Consider the following 26,691-nt stretch of genomic DNA (forward strand, 5'->3'; position numbering starts at 1 on the left):
AACCTTTTAAAATATTTATTAGATGATTATTTTCTAGAAGAGGAGGGAACGAAAATCCACAAGGCTCCGATGAAAGCACATATACCACCATTCAGATAGAACATTCCGTCATAAGATCCACGCACATCTCTGAAATAACCTGCAAACAGATAAATTCATTATTAACCGCAGCTTCCCTCACAACTTAACTCGAGTTATTATATTAACAATATTTATTATACCGAGAAAACTAGGGCGTAGCAGAATGCGTCAGTACATTTTGTTTTATCACGTGTTTACTCGGTCGGAAGCAAAAAAACAACATAATCTGCTGTGATTGGAAGTTCTGCTGTTGGATTGTGTGATTGTATATACCTGGGGTTTCCAACTTACATGAGGACGGGGGCCACAATTAAAAACACAAATCAAATGGCGGGCCGCAACTTTATGAAAATTTTATGAAGGACTCTTTTATGTTTGAAGGAACATTAAATATTACTGTCAGATTTTTATATCAAGTTGTACAAAATAAACGTATTGAATTACAAGTTAAAATAAGAAGCAGATTTTTAAAAATATTTAATTGCATATTAAGAATTTCGGGCTACAATAACTTTAATGTGCACCTATGTATTAAACAATTAATGCGCAACAGATATCTAATTGTTAAGATATGAAACTTGGTATAAAGGTTGGTATTAAAACTTACATAGTAGCACACAAAATGTTCAATGAGAAAATTGAGGTTTGTCTGCTGCAACCACCAGAGAATAGATAGTTACATTTTAAATTTAAAATTTACAAATGTGTATGTAAATATTTTCGTCCAAGATGAGTGGTTTCTGAAAGTTAAATCGAAGAATTTCTTCGAGAAAATTTCTGATACACACATGCTAAATTATATAAAAAGAGCAACATACACGATTATTTTTGTATTTGAATAAATATTTTCTTGGATGCAAAACCTGAGAAATAAATATTTTTGCACCGTTGAACTATTATATTTTAGTTCGCCGCCAGTTGGAAGCCACTGGTATATACGATGGTTGCTGAATAGACACAGCAGTAAGAGTAAAAAAAAATGTCGTATTTCTTCACTGACTTTTGAAAAGTATTGTCCCATTGTTTTAAGAACAAATCCTACAGAGACTGATGATATCTAACTTATTTCATTTTCCCGAGATAACACGGGACATTAAACTGATTTTAAAATAAATGTTTCTTACACATAAAAAAGAATTAAAATTTCATGTTATAGCTTGTACAACATGTTCTGTTTTAGTTCCTTGTATTTATTAATAAAATATAAAAAAAAATATTTTGATTTTTTTTAGTTTTTTTGAAGTGATACTTCTTATGCGACTTCCAACAAGGTTGCGTTAAACGTTTAACGCTACGTTTTTATTGGCCGAGAAATCACGTGGTAGGATCCAGTTCTCCCTCATTCATTTCCATATTGTTTTGGTTCTCACTAGCATAAAAATAATAAGAGTATTGATTTTTCTATAAATATTTTTTTAGTTTGTTTTGATACACATATAATTTTATAGGATAGTATTTTTTCATTTTCAAATTTAGTGGGGGGAAAATATACTTGAGGGTGCCCCTTGGCGAAATTGGCGACTTATGTTTGGCGCCATACTTGTTTGCCCGTAACGCCGTGGTAACCCACAAACAGGACATTTATATCTTTTACTAAGTAAACCTTCAATTATACACCAGTCAATCACTGTTTTTTTTTCATTGTTATTAAATTCGTACAGAAACTTAAGATTTATCTTATTGACAGTATTCATTTTTAGTACCAGAAGCAAAAATAACCTTACCAGCCGGTATCCAAAGTAGAACCAACGGATCTTTGAAACTACATTTAAAAATTCATGTAAAAACAACGCTAAATTCTAAACTAATCAGAATCACGATTAAAATCTAAGCCAATCAGAATCACGATTGGTTTTCAACATCGCCTAGCTTGGCGATCAATCGCGATCACAACTTGGCTGGGGCACCCTCAAGTATAGTCTACCCTTTAGTGGATAACAATTGTAAAAAATGAGTGAAAACAATCCCACGGACAATGCGACGGATTTAAGGTTATGTCAAGGTACGTCTCTTGTGAATATCAATTGATTGTTAGGTTTTCTGTTCTCGAATTGCCATTTATATTTCACCAAATGCAGCCATGAGGGATATTAAATTATTTATTGCAAAATCTTTATTGCCACTATCCACAGTAAGTGTTGCTAGGCGACCGCAGACGATTTTAATCGAAAGTTTGATATTTTTAAACATAAATTCAGTAGACGATTTACCATTATAGCTTCATTCGTGTTGTTGACAGTAAATTGAAAAGTTCTTCTCTTTCAAAAAATGAAATTGAATCGTGAACATTTTCGTGCCATTATTTTTCATAACTTTCGACGTGGATTGTCGAGACAAGAGTGCTTCGATGAACTTAATTCTTTATTCAGCGATAAAGCGCCATCCTACAGCACTGTAAAAAATTGGTATAACGAATTTAATCGTGGTCGATGTTCGATCCAGGACGAATCCCGTGCAGGTCGTCCAAAATCCGTTGTTGTGCCAGAAAAGATCGATGCTGTGCGTGAACTGATAAAGCAAGATCGTCATGTGACATACCGTGAGATAGAGGCGTCTTTGGACATTAGTATGACTAGCATCAATAAAATATTGCATGAACATTTGAGCGTAAAAAAAATTTGTTCGCGTTGGATCCCGCATAATCTGACAAACGCTCAAAAAAAGGCTCGTGTCGATTGGTGCAAGGAAATGTTGGAAAAATACGTTCAAGGTACATCAAAGGCTGTGTATAACATCTACACAGGTGACGAATCATGGATCTATGCATATGAGCCGGAAACAAAACAGCAATCAACTGTATGGGTCTTCCAAGACGAGGCAAAACCAACAAAAGTTGTTCGAGGAAGAAGCACATCGAAACAAATGATTGCCTGTTTCTTCGGCATTAACGGTCATGTGGCAACAGTGGCGTTAGAGCAACGCAGGACGGTCAATTCTGAATGGTACACGACCATTTGTTTGCCAGAAGTCATCGGAGAAATTCGAAAAAAGCAGAAGAACAGGCGAATCATTCTTCATCATGACAATGCGAGCTCTCACACATCGACTCAAACAAAGGCATTTCTGACGGAGCGAAAGATCGAACTGATGGGTCATCCGCCGTACAGCCCTGATTTGGCACCCAATGACTTCTTCTTATTTCCACACATCAAAAATAAATTACGTGGACAACGATTTTCGACCCCCGAAGAAGCGGTTGATGCATTCAAATTGCATGTTTTGGAGCAATCGGACTGGAAAAAGTGCTTTGAAAATTGGTTGAGACGCATGCAAAAGTGTATTGATCATGATGGAGAATATTTTGATAAACAATAAAACCAATTTCGTTCCTACCTGTTTGTTTTTCATTATTAGGCCAGAAATATAAATAGCCCCCCTCGTATATACAGTCCATGGCCCTATTATTAGACGCACTCTTAAGATTCTATGTAAAATTATAATTATCAGGTGATACTCTATACAGCTTTATTGCTTTTACTCGGATGCATTTGTTGATGCTCCTGTATCAAGTGGGGTTAACATTGTCATGCAATACGTTAAAAATAAATACAAATAGGAAGTCTATATAAAAAATCTCTTGAATAAAAACCCATGACATACGTGTTTAACTATAAAAGCATTGCCTATAAACTCGTGTAACACATGTAAGTATTAAAACACTACAGCGGGTCTCATAATTGGGTCTAATTATTATAATATACTAATATAATGCCTGATATAATAAATAGTCTCTATTTATATTATACATCGTCTCATTTATCCTATCGTCAAATTTATATTATATATCGTCTCTTTTAACCAATTGATTCACGAACGTAAACAAGTTCAAACAGCCGAGTAAAAACAATAAAGCTGTATAGTATCTCCTGAGTAATTAAGATTTTACATAGAATCTTATGATGCGTCTCATAATTTAGCCAAGGACTGTATATATATATATATATATATATATATATATATGTGTGTAATGTTAAAACAATTATATATTAAATATAATCCTTAAATAGAGCATTTATCTACCGAGCAAACGTTTAAAAACCTTTCCCACAAGAAAGTAATAATATTGATCTAATTATCTCAAAAAATGTGATGATGTGGCTTTAGCAGCTTGGGAAATTGATCAGTCCCACGCTACTCAGACCTATTAACATTTAAATATATTGTCCAGAAAGATATAAAAACCCTCTTTCCAAGGTCAAATGTGCTTTTCTCTACCTATCCACCAGCATGTAAGGTTGTCATTCTGGGGCTCTGGCCCTCACTTTAATAAAATTATATTATGATTGTATCTTTTTCAAGAAGCACCGGCCACACTACGAACTTACAATGTTTAGGCTTTCAAAGCGTAACATATATATATATATATATATATGGAGAGATTTCTAAGAACAAAAAGTTTTCTGATACAAGCATGTGTACAGTGGATCTCTCCTAAATAATTTTTGATCTAATGATTGGATGTGCTAGGACTCAATCATAAGAGTTTGAGAGAAAGGTTGATCTCAAATATATCAATTAATTTGTTCAGGATTTAGTTTGAGTTGCGAAATAACACGAAAAATATACTTCTCTGAATAAACACACCTCGTTTTTATTTTTGACAGATCCTTGAGATATAGGGGGTAGTCGCAATATGGGAAATAGGGTGCAAATAGTTTGGTCCCCTTATTGTTAACTTTTCTTTTTGCGTACTTCTCCATTCCTCGAGATCTTTTTAAGTAAATTGTAAAAGTCTTTTTTTCCAAAAACATTTCTACGTATATAAAATCAACTCTTATTTTAAACTTTGAATTTATTATTTTTTATTATTTTATTGAATGATAATCGAGAAAATTGTAAATAGTAAGGTTATTCAATTTTTTACTGCAATTTTAAATGGAAAAATAGAAAATTTGAGTGAAATCAATCGTCTAGCTCCTGAAAAATCAAATTTTAAAAAATTGCCTTTTCAAAACCTGATTTCTCAGGAAATATTCGATCGATTTCGCTCAAATTTTTCCATTTTGTCATTTATAATTGCATTCTTTAAAATGATGTAAAAATTTGTATACCTTGCAATTCAAAATTTTTTCGATTATCATTCAATAAAATAATAAATACTTAGCAAAAATTATATTTTATATGAAATTATCTTTGGATAGGCAAATTTTATAATTGTGTGCAAAAGTTTTCAATTCGCTTAAAAAAAAGTTCTCGAGATATGATGAAACACACAAAAAGAAAAAATTGAGGGGTTCAAACTTTGGACTGCTCTCCTGGACAACCTAATGGGACCCTATTTACCAAATGGCGGCTATCCTCTATATTTTGAGAATAAGAATCCGAATCTGTTGAAAAAAAGGTATATTTATTCAAAGAAAGTACATTTTTGTGTCTGATTTTCCGCAATTTAAAAAACATTGTCTGCACTCATCCTTTGAGATCACCGGTGAAGATCCGATCATTATATCAAAAGTAATTTAAGAGTGGTACATAGGATAAGGAAGATGAAGAAAAGTAGTACCTATGTAAAATGGAAGAGCAAATCCAATGAATCCAGACAGGAAATTAATGAATCCCATTCCTATGGCCTGTTCTTGTTCTTCCATATACATCGAAACTAAGATTTGGTGTCGAATGAAGAGGGATCCTTCCAGCATACCAAAAATCAAGATGGCCGGAATGATGCCTACTTCGGAGTGCATGAGGGGTAGAGTGGCCGTGCTGCATGCCAGAAGAAGCATCACCGCGAGCATGAATTTCGGAAGGCTGAGAAGACCGCTGTCATTAATCCATCCGAGGCACAATCTGCCCAATAAATCCCCTAAAGATAAAACCGGGATAAGATATTTCCCAGTACTCTGTTTCAAGCCTTGGTCCATGGCAAAGTCCACTATGATGGTCACCAGGGGAATGAAGGTCAGCATGAAAACGCCCCGTGACAAACAAATCAACAAAAAGATGGGATTTGCGTGGAGTTTAACAGCCGTCTTTATGTGATGAATGAAAGAGTTGGATTGTTTCGCCATTTTTTCTTCCTGCAATCGTCGACGAAACTCCGTCAGTTCCTCGAGAAATTTCGGTTTCGATAAACCGTTATTCAATGTTTTCAACATTCCTATCACTTTCGCCACTTCGTCGTGTGATGTTTCTGGAAAATATAAAAGCAATGCCTTGTGGTTTTTTTCAGACAACTGCTGCAGTTTATCGGCTAGGAAATGCCACCGAGGATTGTCCTCGTACGTCTTGTAGGTCTCTTGCGATCGACTGGTTGTTTCCGATTTGGGAGACTTATTTTGGAGATAATTTTGCAGATCTTCCAACTCTTTCACTAAGGGTAGGGAGTTCGTGAAATTTCCCAAAATGGTCGAAACGGAACCGGAAAAAAATTCCGAGTCCTCCATCATCAGAATGAAGAGGTGGAATACTATTTCACTCTCTTTCTTTAAATAGTCAAAGTCTATTGTCTCTTTCGATTCGGAAAATGTATTGTAAGAGGTGCGATTGCTAATCAGTGTTTCTTCTTCGGTGTTTGCTTTCTTCTTCTTGATCCAGGGTGGTTCGACGAGCAAGCATGCGGCAGGAATCACGAGGAATATGAAAGCACCCAAAACGAGAAAAGTTCGAGCCATTCCGTATGATCTGATGAGGTGTTCGAGTATGAGAGGAAAAATAAAAGCCGCCACACATCCACCAGAAAACGCAAATCCGCCTGCGGTTGTCTTGTACTTGTCAAAATATTGATCTATGGGTACTTGGTTTAGGGTAGTGGTCAGCGCTGTACAAATACCTGATAAAAATAATGAAATAAATTAAGCATGCATATACAAACATAACATATATTTTTAGGATTGCTTGCCATGCAAGTGTTTTTTCTATTGTACCGGTGATAGTAATTTTGTATGGACTTTCGTCAAGATGCTCTTGACACTCTCATGGAAAATGTCTGTTGTTATTCATTACATAGCTTTAAAAGAATGCATTAAATCGTACCAAGATCAAATTCTTAAAGTTTTCTCCACTACAAACAAAAACTTGGGGCAACATTACCATGTTTATCTTTTAGAAACCTCTATTTTTATGGCAAAGTTGGATTTTCCAGGAAAAGTAGCCTTAAAAGTCTTACAGTTTAATGCAGTGTGTTTTGGTTTAAAATAGGACGATACTTAGTCACCTGCTGAGAGTGCTACGAGGGGAGGGAGTAGTAGGTATCAAAATATCAAATCATTTTAGTTAGCATATTTAAGGTTAGGCACTATAACCCTTAAAGTTAAGTGCTAGTACGTGAAAATACGATCATTAGATCTAAAGTTATCACAGCGTGCGCTTTTTTGTACTTTACGGGGGTATTAAACATTAACTTTTCTTAAAATTTATTAATTTACTTTTAATAAGATGCTACATTTAGAAAAGAAAGCAAAATTTTAGATATTTCGTTTAGTCTGAATGCTGTCTGTGTTCCAGCCGGCGTTTGTATAAAATGGAATTTCGCAGCAATTAATATGAAACATTTTAACGTAAGGAAGACGAAAGATAACTTTAGCAATAAGTTCTAAAATAATTATACTAGCTTACTTCTTTTTCATGACTTTTCTTAAGCATTTAATAAAAGTTTTATGCTTTGCATTCAAACCCCGTTATAGTGGACGGTTTATAGCAAACTACCGGGTATAGTGAACGAAATGTTCGCTCCTCCCGTGCACATATAATATTTTTTGTAGATATACACATATAATATTTTTTGTAGATATAGTTAAACCAAAGGAAGAAAGGAAAGTGGATATTATGAAATTTTTTTCTGTTTTTGACTGATTTTTTTTCTTTATTTTTTGGTCATTTTGAAATTTTTACATAAAATACATATACCGATTTTTAAAACCATCTATCGAGTGGAGTAGAGTCATAAGCATTCTTTCTTGTTTGTTTCTTCCATCTCAGTTTAGGGAGCAGTTCGGAAAAATGAGTTAAAATTGTTTGTATATAGTGAACTCCCGGTTATAGTGAACCGAAATTTCGATCCCTTGAAGGTTCACTGTATTCTAAGTGCATAAATCGAAGTTCTGCCTAAGCAACAACAACGAGCAAAATGATTGCTACAGAGATTAGAAATTATTTCTAATAACACATTCTTTCAACTTCACGTGCCGGACTAGATCGACACTATTTACTCGTTTTATTATTGTTTTTCACCATCTATCTTCTGCTCATTATTGTTCGCCAATGACCGGCAAACTTCCATGGCGTCGATTGATGAGCTTGCGATCAATGACACATTTGCTCTTAAACTCGAGAAATGATAAGGATTTGAGGAAAATCCCAATTTCTATCTTAAAGCAGGATAGATCTATGAAATTCAATAAACACATTCCGCCGTGCAAATCAAGTTAAAAATGCATTCAATACGCGAGAAATAATCTTAAAATTCTGCCTTGCTATGGAACAATATTTCGATGGAAGAGTTAGATTTTTCTGGGAACAAATAAAGACAGAAGCATCAGTTTGACCACTTTGAAACTAATTCATCCGTGTCCTTAAAAAGTCAAAACGGACGTTTTTCTCAAAAAGGATTTTCGGTTGTCCGATGCAAGAGGATTTTCAGTTGTTGCTACAATTTGGCTGAATGGTAGATAATTCCCATCAATTGGCAAATCTACAAATACCACGCATAAAAATAATTTAGTAATTGACAAAAAAAACTAATACAAATATAAAGAGCTCATCTGCATCTTGAATACTATACCTAACTAAGAAAGAGTTTATAACTCGAATGGAGTTACCGTAAAGATAACCGGTTTAAAACCCGTAGATGTATTCCATCCGCTGATTGCATACGACACGAACGGTTTCTAGAATATGAATTCCCTTCCGAAAATAAAAATTAAAGTTCATAACTTTCCGCAAATTTCTTTTATTTAGAGCTTTGTCTTTGAATGGGTCATATTGTTCATCGAAGAAACTTAACTTTCCAGAAACTACGAAGAAATGAACGCAGCCAATTCTCTTTCTGCCAAAACAAGTCAGAATTGTTCCCGAATGAAACATTTTTGTGGAAAATGTTAAGAATTTTTTATTCATTACTTTTATTTCAAATAATGAGTTAATATTTACAGTGTTATACAACTTTTCTATGATGATAATACTTTTATAAATAAAGATAATTTTTTTCATAGATAAAAAAATTATATACAACTTTTTTATCATGATATTACTTTTATAAATATAATTTTTTTCATTGATGAAAAAATATGGTATGCAACTTTTTTATGATGATATTTACTTTAAGAAAAAAAGATAATTTTTTCATAGGTCAAAAAAACTATAACCAACTTACTTTGATAAGTAAATTACTTTTATAAGTAAAGATAATTTTTTTCATAAATTAAAAAAAAATCCATTTAAATTAAGCAGAATAATGAAATAAATAAAAATAATCCTAACGCAATTTTTTATAATGATATCTGAATTAAAACTCAAATATTTGTTCTCGTTTTTTTTTCCTTTTTTCTTCCTTTTTTTATTTTTTTATTTTTTAATTATGGTCAAAAAGACCACAATGGTAGTTCAAGGTATGTGAAAATGGTCATTCTTGTGAAAATGGTGGAAATAATTGATTTAATTGGAATGATGTCTTACCAAACATTAATCCCCAGAGAACTGTGATCCAAGTAATATCCATGACGAAATAGCAGGATATGGCACTTATCGTCCCGATTATTCCTCCGATGATTGTGACACATCGAATTCCATACTTTTGACCCAAGATTCCAGCAAGTGGTCCTAAAACATCAATTCATTTCATATAATAATACTAAGGATTCCATTTATTCATGTAGTGTGTCCACCACCACAAACATACGATTTGAGTTCGCTAAGACTCGATTCTACGTTGGGGCACCTTTTCATAGTTGAATGCTGACATTGTCGATAATTACTATTGGTGAGGGAACACGCCTCCCTTTACAAAGACCCCCCCCACTTCGATTTGAAAACACCTACTTCAGTGGATGATCCACATTCAACGGTTAAATTGCTATTTGTGATTGCGACATTATCCACCTCCTCACGCTGTTGCTACTCAGTCCCGATCACACACAGCGTATACACTCGACTGCTGAAGGCAACACAGGGGTGACCGCGGACTTAATACAGCACTCAAAAGTACGGTGATCTTAATACAGCTCTCCCGACTTTTCCCAAATCAGCAATGAATCAACTAGTGGTATCCCATTCATCGAATTCTATCGCGGCTATGATTCTGGTGGTGCTGTAATGTGTCTACCACTACAAAAATACAATTCCAGTTCACTAGTATATAAGACATGTTAACTCGATTCTGTGTTGGGGTACCTTTTCATAGATGAATGTTGACATTGTCGATAAATACTATCCCCGATTAATATTTACCCATTTGAATTTGTGTCACGACATTTAGATAACTCGATGTAAAAGAAAGTAGACTAAATATGAAAATTGGATCATTTAATAATATTAGGTTATAAGTAATAAATACTTAGATAATTTACATTCTTTGTAATAAAAAGCAATTCTGACTACTAATGTGAAAAGCCAGCTTTAGTTATTATTTTTTGTGCCTTATTAATGCAATCACAATTAAATTATTGGAAATTTAATATATTAATTACATTAAGTATATAATTTATTTATAATTTGCAATTAAGTTATATTTAATCCTGCAAAATTTAAGTGATGGACACATAGTTTCAATGTAATGACTGATTTTTACATTTTTTGATTTAAAATAGGGTATCCATTTGTTTTCAAGAACTTAGATTCAAAGGGAAGATATATTATTATGAGGTGGTTTAGAAAATATGAGATCACACTCGTTGCTTAGAAGGTTTTATTAATATAAAGTACAACTTTGTACTTATAGCGGCAGTTGATGGTATGGAATTATCCCATATTAGATAGTCCAAAGATTTAGTCAAACGAGCATTTTGTTCTAAAAAAGAAAAGCATCATATTGTTGCTTGAAATTTTTTTTTTTTAAACGTTCGATTACGGGCACACTTGCAAAAGACGTTCTGCTCTAGGGTTGCATTATTTATTATGTCCGCTTAGCGATGATTTTATACAGGGCTAAAGAGAATAAAAGGGCTGGTTCACTCCTTTGAAGTAGTTCTCGATTTTCTCTAGTGACGTCACTTTGGCGCAAAGCTCGCACTTTTACTTCAAGAACGGAGCGTTCGGCCTTACTAGCTCTAACTAATATTGGAGCATTTCTTTTTGCGAGATATTCTAAGACATTTGTTATTTTCTATAATGACTTTCCTCAGTTTTTGCAGTGAATTTACAAGAATTTAAAACTATTATCGAAATGCCAGTTTGCGCGATTGCAACTTGAAAAAATTCTGATATAAAAACAAAAGGAAAAAGTATAATTTTTCGCGTGTTCCCTAAAGTAAATGAACAACTATGTAAAGAATGGATTCCGAAATGACACAGTTAATATAAAACAGCAATACGTTTATTCTGTCGTAAAGAACTTTTATAAAAATTCATTATCTAAATAGAAACCGCCTCGTTACTTCATAAAGAAAGGCAGGTGAAAAGAATTAAAAAATAGATAAAGTCAAAGAAAATTAAAATGTAAGTAAAAAGTATAAATAAAATATATAGTATATAGTTGAAATTCTCCTAATTTCATAACATATTTTTTAATGTAGTTATTCTAAATATTTATGATTTTTTTTAAAAATTATATTCTCTTCAATTTAAATATCTATATATTATATCATCGTAAATTTAAATGTCTATAAACAATTGTAAAATTTCTGATGTCATTATGAACCTAAATTATTATTTTGTTTCAGTAATTAGCGTTTAAGGTTGATGTTTCCTAATGATTAAGTATGAACAAATTGCTATTAACGACATATTTTAAAATCAGGGATTCTAAATTTAACTTAACTTATCTTTATAAAAGAATATGTAGATAAAAAAAGTGTCGATATATGCTTTCATTTTTCTTAATAATTAAAGTTAAAACTGAACTTTTTAAAATAAAGTATTTATAGTGTCATTTTCGCCAACTAGTAAAACATTTTTATAAGTTTGAAATGGTATTTTTTTTAATATAATGGCCGAGAAAGTTTTTTTGAACTAAGTTTATGAACGGAAATAATGTGTCAATTACGTTAAGTTTGAAAGCTAATAACCAGAAAAGTTTAACTTATTTTTACAAAGAGAAAGATGCAAAGTTATCATAATATCTTTGCGTGCGATCTTCCGAAATCTGTGGACTCAGTGACGTCATGAGGAGGGAAATCGTAGCTTCAGCTCTAAGAGCGGAGTGAACTAGCCCTTCTATTCTCCTTAGCCCTGGATTTTATATGCCACAGAGTATCCGCCTCCCCTTCCCGTGACTGAAGACACCGAAAGAAACGATATAACCACTAGAGCAGAATATGTGCCAAGAATAAGGGAATATAATCTTAGTGGTAGTTATGCCACATGACTCCCCTTCTAGAATTTTATTTGAGATAGAATTCGATGCCACTAGCTGATTAAAGCTTTTTATTTATTTAATTACTATTTTCCCCGGCATATTTTTATTTATTCATTTATTTACTGGTCGGGAGAATTGTATTTACTTCACCGGATTTTTGAGCTCTATTTTGGGAACCAATCGACTGGTCATTGTGGGCCATGCATCAAGGCCGTAGACATGATATTTTTCGGGGGGGAGGGGATATGGTAAGAAGCAAGGACAGTTTCTGACATGCAAAGTAGGGGAAAAACATTGTAATAAATATTGTTTATTCTGTTGTTTGCAAAAGTTAAACTAGTAATTAAAAAATATTGCATAATAATTATTTTTCAATTAATATTACATAATAATTATAATCAATTTGTAAGCAAAGTTTGCAAAGACATGCGACAGGGAATTGAAGAAAATTTTTCGATTAATTTTTTAGGACAAACCGGAATATCCCGAAATATGCTTAATAAAGTTAGCCCTGTTAGCCTTTCTTCTTTAGTAGCTTTTCTTGTTGCTGTCTTAACGCGTTTAAGAGTAGAAAAAGTTCTTTCTGCAGTTGCCGTGGTGATTGGCAACGTAGCCAATATTGATAACAAGCAATAAATGTTTGAGAAAAAAGATACTGTCGCATTCTTCCATTGCTGAAAGTGCCGTATCTGGTCTACTAAGAGGTTCACGCAAGTTCCACTTTGATGCCTATACAGTAGAGTCCCGATTATCCGAGTTAATGGGGACCGCAACAAACTCGGATAACTGAAAAACTCGGTTAAAGCGAAGAGTATAAAAACGGAAAGAAAAAGAGAAGATATAAATGTAATATATTTAAGAAATACAAAATGTATACCACATACAATTCATATTATAATTAAAAAGCTTACTTAAAAACATTTAAAAAGCATACTTTACGAGAATTAAATAGTTTTTACTTAAAAAAAGTCCTAAATCGTTTTTCGTTCTACGTAACTTTGGCGCTTTTCTGTAGTAATGTTTCGCCTTTTTTAGGGATAACAGGAAGGCTGGTGTCGCCACTTTTTGTTGTTCTATATATTCAATAGTACATTCGATAGCTTTTAGTCCATCTGTATGAGAGATTTTTATATGTTGATTTTAATAATCACTGTCTTCATCATCTTCGCTAGATTCATTATCATTATTGAAGATATAAACGATAATTTCCTCAGACAGTTTTTCTGAGTGTTTGGAAGATAAAATTCAGATTTATTTTTCAGCTGTTTTTTTAAAAATAAACTAGAACAAAAAAAATCCTTGAAAAATTTGATAGCTAGGTTAAAGCGGAAACTCGGATAATCGGGACTCTACTGTACTTCCATTTCTCCCATGAGATTTTCGATGTCAATGAAATCTGCGTAGATTCTGAAATTGCATAAATTAATATATGCTGAGAAACAATTGATTTCGAGGGAGGAGTCTAACCGAAGGAAAGATGAGCCACAAGGTCAAGTGAAGATGATGCACTAGCGAAGGTGGTGTACTGGGAAAAGATTTGATTCGACAGTTTTTCTTTTTACCGAGAGGCTCAAAGAAAGACAGTTTTTCTTTTTCTTTTTACCGAGAGGCTCAAAGAAAGACTAAAAAGTTTTGAATTCCAGAATTTCGGGGGGGGGGGGGTTTTNGGGGGGGGGGGGATTTGTCCCGACGTTCCCCCCCCCCTGGCTAAGGGCCTGTCATTCATCGATGTTGAAGAAGAGTTTCATATCGCGTCAGGAGATCCCCAATATGGGAACATAATCAATAGTGGTAGTTACGTCACAATTTTTTTTCTTCTAATGTATTAGTTTTTTTTATGTTTCACCGAAAAAAAGAAAAGTTTAATAAAAAGAGAATTTAAGTTATTTATCTTCAAAAGTTTGCTAAAATTATTTTGCAAACTAATTTTTAAAAACAAGGCAGGTCTAAAATCAAGACATTTAAATCATACTATATTGCTTTGTAGCATCAAAACTTTCTATCGATACATGTAAATCTTTGAAGGTAATTCATAATATAAGACCATGTTCGGTAAACTGATCAAGAGCTAAACGTGATGATGTATTTACAGAATTTCTTCTAATATTACTCTAGACCAGGGGTCGCCAAACTTTTTTGATCATCGACCCCTATATAATTTTTCGAAATCTCCACCGACCCCTACAAAATTAATTTTCTGTTAATTAAAATAAAACTCTATTAGATACTGTGTTTGTGCATTTATTTTATGATTTTAAACATTTATTAAAGTAATAGTACATTGTGTAACAATAGTTTCATGAAAAATATATTAATGTTGAAATTTAAATACCTTATTATTAAATAATAAGTAATTATGCATAAGTAGATATAATAAGTAAAGTAACTAAATATTTACTGCTTCTTGATCAATTGCATTGATTTTTTTGCAAGGTTCGCTATATTGGGTTCAAAATGGGTCAATTTTTATTTTCGTCAAAATTGGTCAATTTTGTAATTTTCGTAAAAAAATACAAAGTGTGCTATAGTTTTGTCGCGGGCTGTACTAATCCATATTATTAATGCTTACCTTCTTTTTTTACATGCATTGATAATTAAAATTGATATCTAAACTACGCGAATGGTTTTATCGAAACAATAATTAATTATCCAAAACTATAAAAGTTTTAATAATGACACTGCAAATATTCAACACAGTTTGCAAAGATGGCTGAAACTGCGTATGATATTTGCATTTGTAACGTCAATGCTCGCCACACGTGACATTTGGACAAGCGCACATATGCATATGACTAATAAACTGCGCTGAGTTCGTGCCACTGCGCGGTGGTAAGTAAATATATGTTTAACCCCAATAAATATACGTTTATTAATTTATGTTTTATAAAGAAACTGATATTGAGTCAATTATAAAAAAAAATCACAAATTTTACATAATTAGGTATGTGTGATTCGCGTATTGAGAACTGTTTTTTTTTTCGACCCACAATCAACCCTTCCGATTCGGATCGACCCCCATTCGCCCCCCTGTCTCAGATCGACCCCCGCTTTAGTTAAATAGACCCCTTTGGCGACCTCTGCTCTGGACGAAAAAAATAAGTCACAATACATATATTTATTTCTGCACATTTATATGCAGGTAAAAATTTCCAATTTCACTCAGTGTTTAAAAGAATTAAAGTTTTTAAATGTATAAAAATTAATGATCAAATATTTTAAAAATACGTAATAATTTTATTTTTCATAGGACAGTGACATCGCCTAGTCGAAAATATTTACTTCTCTTTCTTTAATTCGTGCACATATGTCTTTCATGCTAGATGTATTATATAAGAGTGTTTGAATTCCAGCGTTATCTATGGAGCGTTTGCATTCCAATGAGGATACCCGGGTTCGAACCCCAGCGATGGTTGGTAGATACGAATTCCGCAACCGGCTAGCATCGACCACAGTAAAATATCATCAGTGGTAGATGAATCATGGGGTAGAGTCCCTTGCCGTCAGGCTAACCGGTTCTCGTCGTCTCCATGTAACGCAAATACAGGTAAGTTCCATCAAAAAGTCCTCCAAAATTTCTCCTACTACTTGATCCAAGAGTTCCCTTGTCTTCTGGAATCGGGTTCCAAATGACAAGTCTACAAAGTTGAACATGAGTAGCCGTAAACCCAAAAGCAATTGGGTCGTAAAAAAAACCCTATTTATAGTTGAACTTATTTCCAAGTAGGATATTTTAGCATGCCCAAAAAATCTTGAAAATGATATTTTTAATGCCTTTATAGTGATACATTTTAAAAATTTAAAGCTAGTTCAATATTTATTCTAATCATAGATATTATTCAAGCTCATTTAAAGGTAAAATTCTTGATTGCAACATTCATATTGATTGCTCATAAATATATTGCTTTAAATCCAAAATATTTTATGGAACACAAGAGATTTAAATTTATACCCTCCATAATAAATCCGAGGTGTATGGTGGTAAGTTAAAAACTTATTCTGCGTAGTAAATTTAGTGACTTATGACGTAATAATTTTATTAAAATGCTTTCGAAGATGTTATTTAAAACTTACCAAAGAATGTCCTAGCAGCTTGTTGTATACTGAATGGCATGGAGGCTGTTTGCCTATCTATATGGAACATCTTCATGAAGGCGATGTACAGAATGCCCGACATTCTCCCAAGTCCCACCACAATGAAATTGATAAGGAAATTGTCGAATGCTATCACCCATGCTCTGAAACCATCTCTGCCCGACTTCATGTCGCTGCAATAAATATTAGAGGACGGCTGATTTTACTTCCATCTATCTCCTTTAGAATTTAGCCATCTCAAAGACAAAAATCTAAAATAGAAAAAAAGTCATACAAAATATGATCTCGATTAAAAAATTATGACTTATTACTGTTAGTTCTAGCATGAAATACTAATGGTATTCTTTGAAATTAGGTACTATATAAATATAGTATAAGCGTAGAAATGGATGGATTTTTAATTGATTAAGGTAATTAATGTTAAATCGAACTAAAAATGTTTTGCAAAATAGAAGAATCATATCAAATACAGATTAATCAGTAAAGAAAGAATAAAAAACAATGTCAAAAATAAATAACAGACGTTTTTTTCAGGCAGTGGGGGCCAAGACATCTTCCCCGTAGGCCAGTGATGTAACAAGGTTCTTCTGTCTTCCACAGTAAAATTTTATTAACACTAGAAAGACGGAAACTTAGTATATACCTATATTGCCCAAAAGCAGTCAAAATGACTGCATTGTTAAAGAATAAATAATGTGTAAATAAATTTGTTTAAAATTAATTTTTTATATTACTTGCAGTTGTATAACAAGTTATTAGTAAATATTTTTTTCCCGTAATTATTAGTAAATTTTTCTATAAGACAGCTTTTTTCCCAATGCCCACCTGTGCTAACATTTTTCGTCAATTGGGTATACTATAGCCTACGTCACAGGTTGTGTTATTCCTACTAAATTTAACCCATGAACGGCATTTTCTGCGAGCCTAACTTCAAGCCACAAATAAACAAACGAAGTGTTTGATCCTTTAAATAGCTGCTCGCCAGATTTTATTGCATTATAAAGAAAAGTAATTGATATTCGATTTTTGATTAATAATTGATTTATGTGGATAGTGGCATAGAATTTAGCATTGCATCATGGTAAATGTTATTCCTACTAAGGGGAAGTAGTTGTGTTTTTTTTATATTATGCCCAATTCAGGCATTTACAGGGCAGATTTGTCGGCCTCTCTTTCTGAGACACCACATTAGGTGGGCCAACGTTGCTCCCACAGTGAGGACAGACAGTACAGAGAAGGAAAGAACATACATGCCTTGCCCGGGATTCGAACCCAGAACCTTTCTGATGCAAGGGCAGTTCCCTAACCTCTACACAGGCCGGTCGGCTTATTAGTAAATATTAACAATAAAAATAAAGTGTATTTTGTACAAAAAGTCTTAAAAAATTCTAAGAAATTGTGTCATTATTATTTATACATTATTGTTTTGCTAATTGAAATTAAGAAAAACAGTCAAAATGACTTCCTCGGGCAATCTAGCGTTAAATAGCTCTTAAAAACTCTCTTTAAAAATGCTCGGAATACTGTGGAATTTTTACGTTTTCTTAATGTCTTTTGACATTCTTAAACCTTTCATAAATTATTCCTTTTCCTCCTTCATAAATTATTCCTTTGAGAAAGTCTTAAAAATAAGATGTTATTGTTGATTGATACATTACATATCATAATGAAACTAAGCTTATTATATGATTGTGTTATGTACTGTTAAAAAAATCGGGAAAAAAAAACATTAAATTCGAGTTTAACAAACTTAATAAAATTGAGCATTAAATTCAAGTGTTTGTAAAAATATTGATTTTTTATATACTTCCTATTTGTATTTATTTTTAACGTATTGCATTCCATTGTTAACCCATTGGTGCACTAACGTAAACAAGTGCAAACTGGTTTCAGTCTCGTAAAAAACATTAAAGCTGTAAAGTAGTATCACAGGATAGTTAAGATTTTACATGGAATCTTATAGTGACTCTAATAATTTGGCCAGGGACTGTAACTGCAAAGAATGTTCTTCTGTGGTGGAATCATTATCATTATCTGTATCATTATCTTTAAAACTTGACGTGCTAGAGTTAAAACGATTTTCTAATTTGACGTCAGCAAGTCATAAGAAAAGGTAAATCAGAGGTCAGCAATTCATAAGAAAAAGAGGTACGCATCCTAGATTAGAGTCCCCTTGTCGTCAAACTGACCGTTGGCGGTTCTCGTGGTCTTCCTCTCCATGTAACGCAAATGCGGGTTAGTTCCATTAAAAAGTTTTCCAAGAAGGCAAATTACTCCCAATACTTGATCCAAGAGTTCCCTTGTCTTTTGAATGAGGATCAAAATAACACGACTACGTAGTTGAACTTTAGTACTCGTAAACCCAAAAATTGTGTCGGTTGTTCTACGACTGTTATAGTATAACAAAAATTATTAAAAAAAACATCTATAGTTGAACTTATTTCCAAGTACGATATTTTGGTAATAAAACAATACAGCTCATTACCAACAAGGATTTAGGTACATTTTTATTGAAATTAATAAGTCATGCTTTTATCTTTAATTGTTCCTCAGACAAGACTTAATCGTCAAGCTTAATTTCGCTATGCTAGTTAAGGGGAAAAAATGATATTCCTTTCTTCTTTTTTTTTCCCTTTTTTTGCACGTTAGTAGCAGCACAGAACAATTTCCTCGGACTGCGAAATTTTTCCTCTGAACCACGGGAAAGATTGAAATAAGTCTTTCGAGAATATTTCAAACAAAAATTTCAGTTCTTGATCTCTTGTTCGATTTTTTACTCATCACTTTCTGTAAGATGTTTTAACTGATGATTCGGGGGGAGGGGGTGGAATCTCTCCCAAATCGAATAAAAAAAATTAGGCACACAATTATAAAACTTGTTCTTCCAAAAATAATTTCATTCAATTAAAACAATTATTTTTAAGATTTATTCATTATTTTTTTTAATTATATTCCATTTAACATTCGTCAAGTAAAACATGTGATACATGTTTTGTCAAAAATGTTACAAAATGTTAAGTCTCGCATTTTTCAAACCAAATAAGCGCACGTGTAATTATTATTATTGCTATGCTCACAAATATATTTAAAAGAACATACTTAAAATTTAAAAATAAAATTCAGAATATGATCTGTTACAAAAGCTTTTTTTTTTCGAACTGCTTCCATGTATTTATACGATCTAGCTTAACACGTGTAGAGTGAAAGTATGATATTTAGAGACTAACGTATAGAAGGGTTGGTGTAAATAATATTGAAAAATAGTGCGATATCATTGAAAATTATTAAAAAGATTTCTAAATGGAAGAAAATGCGCTTTTTACTCTATATTAATTTCATTTATAAAATGAGAACGTTTTTAAGATCATGAAATAGAAAAGCAATTTCAGAATTTTTCCTAATATATAAAAGATATATTTTCTCTAAATTTATACATTTTCCTCACATTTACTCATATATATATATAAAATGAAGTGAATGGTTTTCAAAAAAATTGTATGCATTACTTTATTTTTAATAAAAAGTTCCGATGAAATTTTTTTTCATCGTGCAAACTATAAATTTTACAACAATTTCTTAAATAAATGTAAAAATCTCAAACTTCCATGCAAATTTTCTCGAGAGGTTTCTTTTTTTAACTAAACCGATTTCGTTATATTATTTAAATTCATGCATGATATTATAATATCGTCTGAAAGAATGAGTAAAGTAGAAAAAAGAAAAGGTAGACTCGTTCTTCAGCCTTGAATACATAGTATTTCGAGGTCACGCTGATGATGGCATAACAAAACTTGTTCTTTAATATTCTTTTAATACAGAGTGGTTTTATACTGTAGCTTATATTTTCCCGACATATGCTCGACGCGTGTGAAAATTTCAATATATACTTTATTTTTGACCCTACCGGTTATTTATGCAAATATTTTATCGGAAATATCGATTTAAGTTTATATGCAATTCGCGAAGACGTAAAAATTGCAGAATAAAAGCAGCGGAATCAAGTACCACAATACACTACAAAAATTAAAGTCAATTAATTCTTAGGGCAACAAAGAAAATTTTTATTTTAGTTTACTTTTAATTAAATAATTTAAGAAAATGTCTCTCATACAAAACTAAAATTAATTAATTAAATTAAATTTAACTGATGAATTAATATTTGAAAAATCTGCATTAACATCAAATGTCATCTACTATAAGTAAAAAAAATGTATTTGAACTTGAATTTTGAACAAGATATGTAGGGAGAATGTGAACTAATAGTAAGAATTGGAAGAAAAAAGAGCGTGATGTCAGACAACTGTAAAAGTATAAATTTGTGATGATTTCTAATGATATCTATTAAAGAAATGACTATTTTGGATATTTTGTACATAGTTTCTTTATAATAATTATATATTATATGGAGCAATATAGGTCACCTGCTCGCTTCGCTCAGCGACTCCTCAAAATTTCTTACTCATTTCAAACTTCTCAATCATTTTGGTTTTTTGATAACACGCAGATTATCACCTTAACTTATATTTTGGGTTATTTATAGCATTTTATTATACTATTATCATACTATTTTGTTAATTTTAATGCTTTATTTTTATTATATCAATTTTCAATAATATATTTAAAATGGAATTAGTAATACGTTTTTATTAAAACTAAATTTTAAAGATTAATTCATTATTATGCTTGTCTTATAATTAGTACATTGATGATAGAAAAAAATTTAAAAAACAAATTTTTTTTGTTGTGTTGTTATAAATGACCTCTTCTGTATGCCTCGACCAAGTTTTGTACCACTATCTATACCCGCTATATTGAAGGAGATTGTTTTTCGGTGTATTTCATTTGATGTCTCTCCTACGGAATCTGCTGTACTTTTTAAAAAAACTTATTAATAAATATTTGAAAAAAAAAAGAATTATAATCCATAAATTTGGTAGTCATTGAACTCAAGCAATTTATTTAACGTCCTCCTATTTGAAAATTTTTTTTAAAGGATGTCCCAATGCATAAAGTGATAAAACAAAGTATTTTATTATAAAAATCATCATGGTTTGCCATCCAAGTAAAATTGAGTTAGAAAATTATTTTTTATTCTCACTTACAGTAAATGTGTTTTTGAATTAATATCCTTATTGAAGTTATACTTCTTATGCGACTTCCAACAAGGTTGCGTTAAACGTTTAGCGCTACATTTTTATTGGCCGGAAAATCACGTGGTAGGATCCAGTTTTCCCTCATTCATTTCCACATTATTTTGGTTCTCACCAGCATAAAAATAATAAAAGTATTGTTTTTCTGTAAATATTTTTTTAGTTTGTTTTGATACACATCTATATATATATTTCTCTTACACGGCACCAAAAAAAAAGCCTCATTACAACTCCCCGAATGGCAACGTTAGAAAATTGACCAATGATTGCTGCTATAAATGTCACATGGCAAATGTCACATGAGGTGGCTCAACATATAGCGCTTTTAAAAACGGAAACAATAACCAGAGTGAGCATTGTCAGGTTGTTCAATTCAGATTCATGCACTAAAAACATGACAATATTTAATTTAAACTCAATTAGGAATTAATTAATTAATTGAAGTGAGAATGCTTTAAAAGGCCGCTGTTGAATTGATATTTTTCTACTGGGAGCTACCTAAACGTCTAAAAAACGTTTAAGTGTTTGTATTGAATGCATTGAATTTTTTTATATTTCGCGTTTATTTATGCATTGAATTTTCACGCTTTAAAATGCAGAATATTAGTGAAGCAATATTTGATAATTTATTTTGCTAATATGTTTCTTATTTAGCTAATGTTTTGATTTTTTCACCATGTACAATCTAAATAGCTAATATACTTTTTTAAAAGCCAATAAGAACATTGGTAGAATTCTTCTACATAAGTACAATACTATGTCTTTGATGATAAAATACTATGTCTTTGATGATAATATACTATGTCTTTGTGCTAGAACATTGTGTTCATTGCCGAGCGAGCGCAGCGAGCCATGGTTCACGGCGTGAACCACATAGGATTGCGTAGCAATTCTCAGGGGTTAGCGAGCAGGGGGCAGGAGCCTCCTAGTATAATTTAATAGGGTAGTATTTTTTTATTTTCAAATTTAGTGGATAACAATAGTAAAAAATGAGTGAAAACAATCCCACGGACAATGCGACGGGTTTAAGATTATGTCAAGGTACGTCTCTTGTGAATATCAATTGATTGTTAGGTTTTCTCTTCTGAAATTACATTATGACGCATTCACATACATTATCAATACAAATACATTTTCCATGGCGAAACGATGAGGCAACCACAAGCCCTTCCACTGGTTCAAGAGGGAAAAATGCACATAATTACCGTTATTATAGAGCACGGAAGCGAGCGGAGCAGGAAAAAGAGTCGTTGAATAGAACTAGTGATCCTTCCACGACTGCTGATTCTTCTACAATTAACGTCGCAGGTTGCGAAGTTTAACTTCTTCCGCGCGGAGGGACTCCACTCACTATTTTTTTTTAAAGAGCAAATTCACTAATAACTTACTTCTCTATTGTTTTTTGAATCAACAAAATTTCACTTCAATGATGTTTTCTTTCTTTCAGTTGTCAGTAGGAAACTATAAAAATTATAATTTTTCTCCCATTTTTTTTTAAACTCTTATTCAGAGAGTCGCAATGGTCCGAGGAACCGATGTCCTCGATGTCGATGTCGATGTCAATGGTCCAATGAGGTGAACCGGGCTCGAAACCCAGCGATTTCATGTCGATACGAATTCCGCACCCGGCTCGCACCGACCACAATACTGACGTAAAATATCATCAGTGGTGGACGGATCATGGGTTAGAGTCCCCTTGCTGTCAGGATAAACATGGGAGGTTTTCGTGGTTTTCCTCTCCACGTAACTCAAATACGGGTGAGTTCCATCAAAAATCCCTCCACGAAGGCACATTTCTATCAATACTTGATTCAGGAATTTTCTTGTCTTCTGCATTGGGACAAAACCACGAAATTGAACATTGATAGTCGTAAACCCAAAATTTGGGTTGGCAGTTCAACGACGGTTAGAAAACTATTAATCAAAAAAAAAAAAAAAACTACATAAAATTATTGCATTAACTAAATAATTTGAAATCTTACGATTAAAATTCCAAACAAATCAGTTCTTGATTTTGTAAAGTTTAATTAGAAAGTAGTTAAATTAATTTCTTTCGTCATTTCAGCCAATAAAAACAATGTACTTCAAATCCATTTCAAATTGGAACAATCTTCTAGAACAGTGATTCTCAACCACTGTGCCGCGGCACTTTTGTGTGCCGCCAAATTCTTAAAATGTGCCACCAAGTATTAGAAATGATACAATAAAAATTATAATGCTTTTTTTTATGATGAGTAAAGTTTAAATTAAAGAAAAATTTATATATATGTATATACATATATACTTCTTGTAATTTTTCCACGCTTTAACCACGTGAACATTTTTGTCTCGTCTCTGACAATAATAAAATAAGATGGAAGTGTTTAAATTATATATGACACACAATTTTAAAAAAATGTTATAAGAGCTAATCACTAAAGTAAGCTGTGCAATTAATAAGCAAATTAACAAAGGATAACTTACAAGAATTAAGCTAACAATTAATAATTAGCAAAAGAACTAGTTAACAAGAATTCACAAAAGAATAACAGTTAATGCAAAAAAAACTAACAGTTAATTACTATAGAAAGCAAGCTAACAATTAATAACTAGCAAAAAATAAATAACTGTTACTAACTAATAAAAAATTGGTGGAAAGAAATAATTAATCCCTTAATAAATTTGCTTTTGTAGTACATATTATTTTAGTTCACATTCAAAATTATTATCACAAACTATTTAACATAGTGTAAAATAGGTAATTAAACTACTTTAAATCTAATTTTTTTAATTATGTGCCGTCAAATTTCGAAATCGTTAAAAGTGTGCCGCAACGAAAAAAAAAAGGTTGAGAATCACTATTCTAGAAGAATGCAAAGTCATTATAAAATAAGTTTATTTTCTTTTCAATGAAATATGTCCCTTAAAAAACACCTGTGCAAATTGATTCATTCTGGCTGTAATCGATTCATTGCGTCTGTAAAAGTGCAAATCGATTCATTCTGCTATTCTGCTGAAAGTCTGCTATTTTTTTTTGTACGTAAAACCGTTATAACTTCGCAACTTTTAGTTTCGGGATTGATCTCATTCAATTGAACCAAAAATGTATAGAAAAAATTCATTTACCAATCAAAAGAATAGAGCGTGAAGTGGAGAGGTTTGGGATATCATTTACAATAACATAATGGAGCTTTTATTGTCTAATTTCTTTAAATAAACTTCTTTACAGTAGTGTACAATAAGTGTAAATACTTTACCATTAACGAATTCCTAAAACTTGATTGAAATAGGAGTATTATTAATGAAATATGACAGATATTATTAAAAATAGAATAATACTTTTAATGTAAACAATCTGCTGTTATCGTCAAGAAACCCCAAAATGAATGAGAAGTAGTAGTGGGGGGTCGGTGAGTGGAGCGAGTGTGGTGAGATTCTATTTAAAATATTAATTATGAGATGACACTATACAACTTTATTGTTATTACGTAACTGAAATCGGTCTGTACTTGTTTACGTTCAAGGGGTTAAATGTATTATATAAATATAGATTACTTATGATATCAGGTATTATATTAGTGCATTATAATAATTAGAGAAAAATATTAGACAACCTGTGGTTTTTTCAATAATAACGTGTTTTGCAAGATGCATTACTTTTATATATAAACATGCATGTAATGCAGGGGTGTCAAACTCGCGGCCCGCGGGCCACATGCGGCCAGAGATGAACATTTTTGCGGCCCAGTCAGTATATCCGACGCAAAGTAAAAATAAAATAGAAATGTAAATTAGAAAGAAAACAAGCATATGAAATTGTAATATACTTTATTTATAAACTATACGGATCATTTTAAATTGTACGCTCGAAAATGTAAAATTGTAATTGACTTGCGGCACCTGCCCTTCCAGGGATACTGCATCGTATCAAAAATACGCAGAAAAAATTTCAAATCTTAGAGCAGAATGTAAAACAAGGTTTAAAGATTTTAATTCTTTGGAAGACAAATTTCGTTTGTTTTAGTCGATTTTCTCAATAAATATAGACTCAGTACCCAGTAATATGCAAATGAAAAAGATTGAGATTCAATGAGACTCAAATTTGAAGGCAAAATTCATTGAAGTGGGTATGCCTGAATTTTACAAATATTTACCGGCAAGGTTTGAAAATACTCGAAAATTCGCATATGAAATTATTTCCGTCTTTGGAAGTACTTATCAGTGCGAGCAATTATTTTCTGTTATGAATGGAAATAAATCTGTTGGAAACCGTATTAATAACGCTAACGTTGGGTCGTAGACTCTGCCAATAAAATTTCTCCCGAAATAGGCAAGATAATAGCAGAGAAAATATGTCAAGTATCATACAATAATTTAACTTTACATATGTTTATTACAATGTATTATTCAAAATAAAAATATTTGTTTCTATGAACATTGATTTATTCATTTACTTTTTTTTTGCGGCCCACCTGAAGTTAAGCATTGTTTATTTGGCCCAAATTGGTTTTTTGGTTGACACCCCTGATGTAATGGGTTTTAGTTCGGGAGATTTTTTTATATACTTCCTATTTGTATTTATGTTTAGCGTATTTCATGACAGTGTTAAACCATTGATACAAGAACAACTACAAACAGTCGCGCAAGAACAGTAAAACCGTATCACCTGTTAATTATAATTTTACATAGAATCTTAGAGTGGGTCTAATAGGGCCAGGTACTGTATATATATTTATAGGAGCAGTGTTTAGTAAATAGGATTACTAGAAAGGGGGTAAAAAAAAACTTAGTATGTGAAACTTACCGAGAGATGAATGAGGGTTGAACGAAGACTGGTTTTATCGGAGGAGAGAAAAACTACGAACTTTTTCAAGTCACATATTTCTTATATAATAGATTGCATCAGTAGAAGGTCGGTAGCAGAGAGTTCTTCAAAATAAC

The 26,691-nt window shown here is 32.1% G+C and overlaps 1 protein-coding gene across 2 annotated transcripts; it reads right to left on the minus strand.

The window, feature by feature from the left end:
* Nucleotides 1-26,691, minus strand: LOC107449695 (monocarboxylate transporter 9). Of its 2 annotated transcripts, none has more exons than XM_016065298.3 (5): nt 26,555-26,691; nt 16,601-16,872; nt 9,694-9,837; nt 5,585-6,850; nt 1-139 (listed from the first exon to the last, which is right to left on the minus strand). In XM_016065298.3, exons 2-5 carry the CDS (start codon nt 16,788-16,790, stop codon nt 27-29), a joined length of 1,713 nt encoding a protein of 570 aa, XP_015920784.1. In that variant the 5' UTR covers nt 16,791-16,872; nt 26,555-26,691; the 3' UTR covers nt 1-26. The 2 variants fall into 2 exon arrangements, with proteins under 2 accessions (XP_015920784.1, XP_071035431.1); XM_071179330.1 differs by lacking the exon at nt 26,555-26,691 and adding an exon at nt 17,145-17,246.

This window comes from Parasteatoda tepidariorum, chromosome 4, assembly GCF_043381705.1.
Source record: "Parasteatoda tepidariorum isolate YZ-2023 chromosome 4, CAS_Ptep_4.0, whole genome shotgun sequence".
NCBI classification, from domain to species: domain Eukaryota; kingdom Metazoa; phylum Arthropoda; class Arachnida; order Araneae; family Theridiidae; genus Parasteatoda; species Parasteatoda tepidariorum.

Coding starts and splice junctions, on each gene's coding strand:
- LOC107449695 (XM_016065298.3), bottom strand. CDS start 16,790: ATGAAGTCGGGCAGAGATGGTTTCAGAGCATGGGTGATAGCATTCGAC. Junction 9,838..16,600: donor AGCTGCTAGGACATTCTTTG/GTAAGTTTTAAA, acceptor TTGATGTTTTAG/GACCACTTGCTGGAATCTTG. Junction 140..5,584: donor TGCTCTTCCATTTTACATAG/GTACTACTTTTC, acceptor ATCTGTTTGCAG/GTTATTTCAGAGATGTGCGT.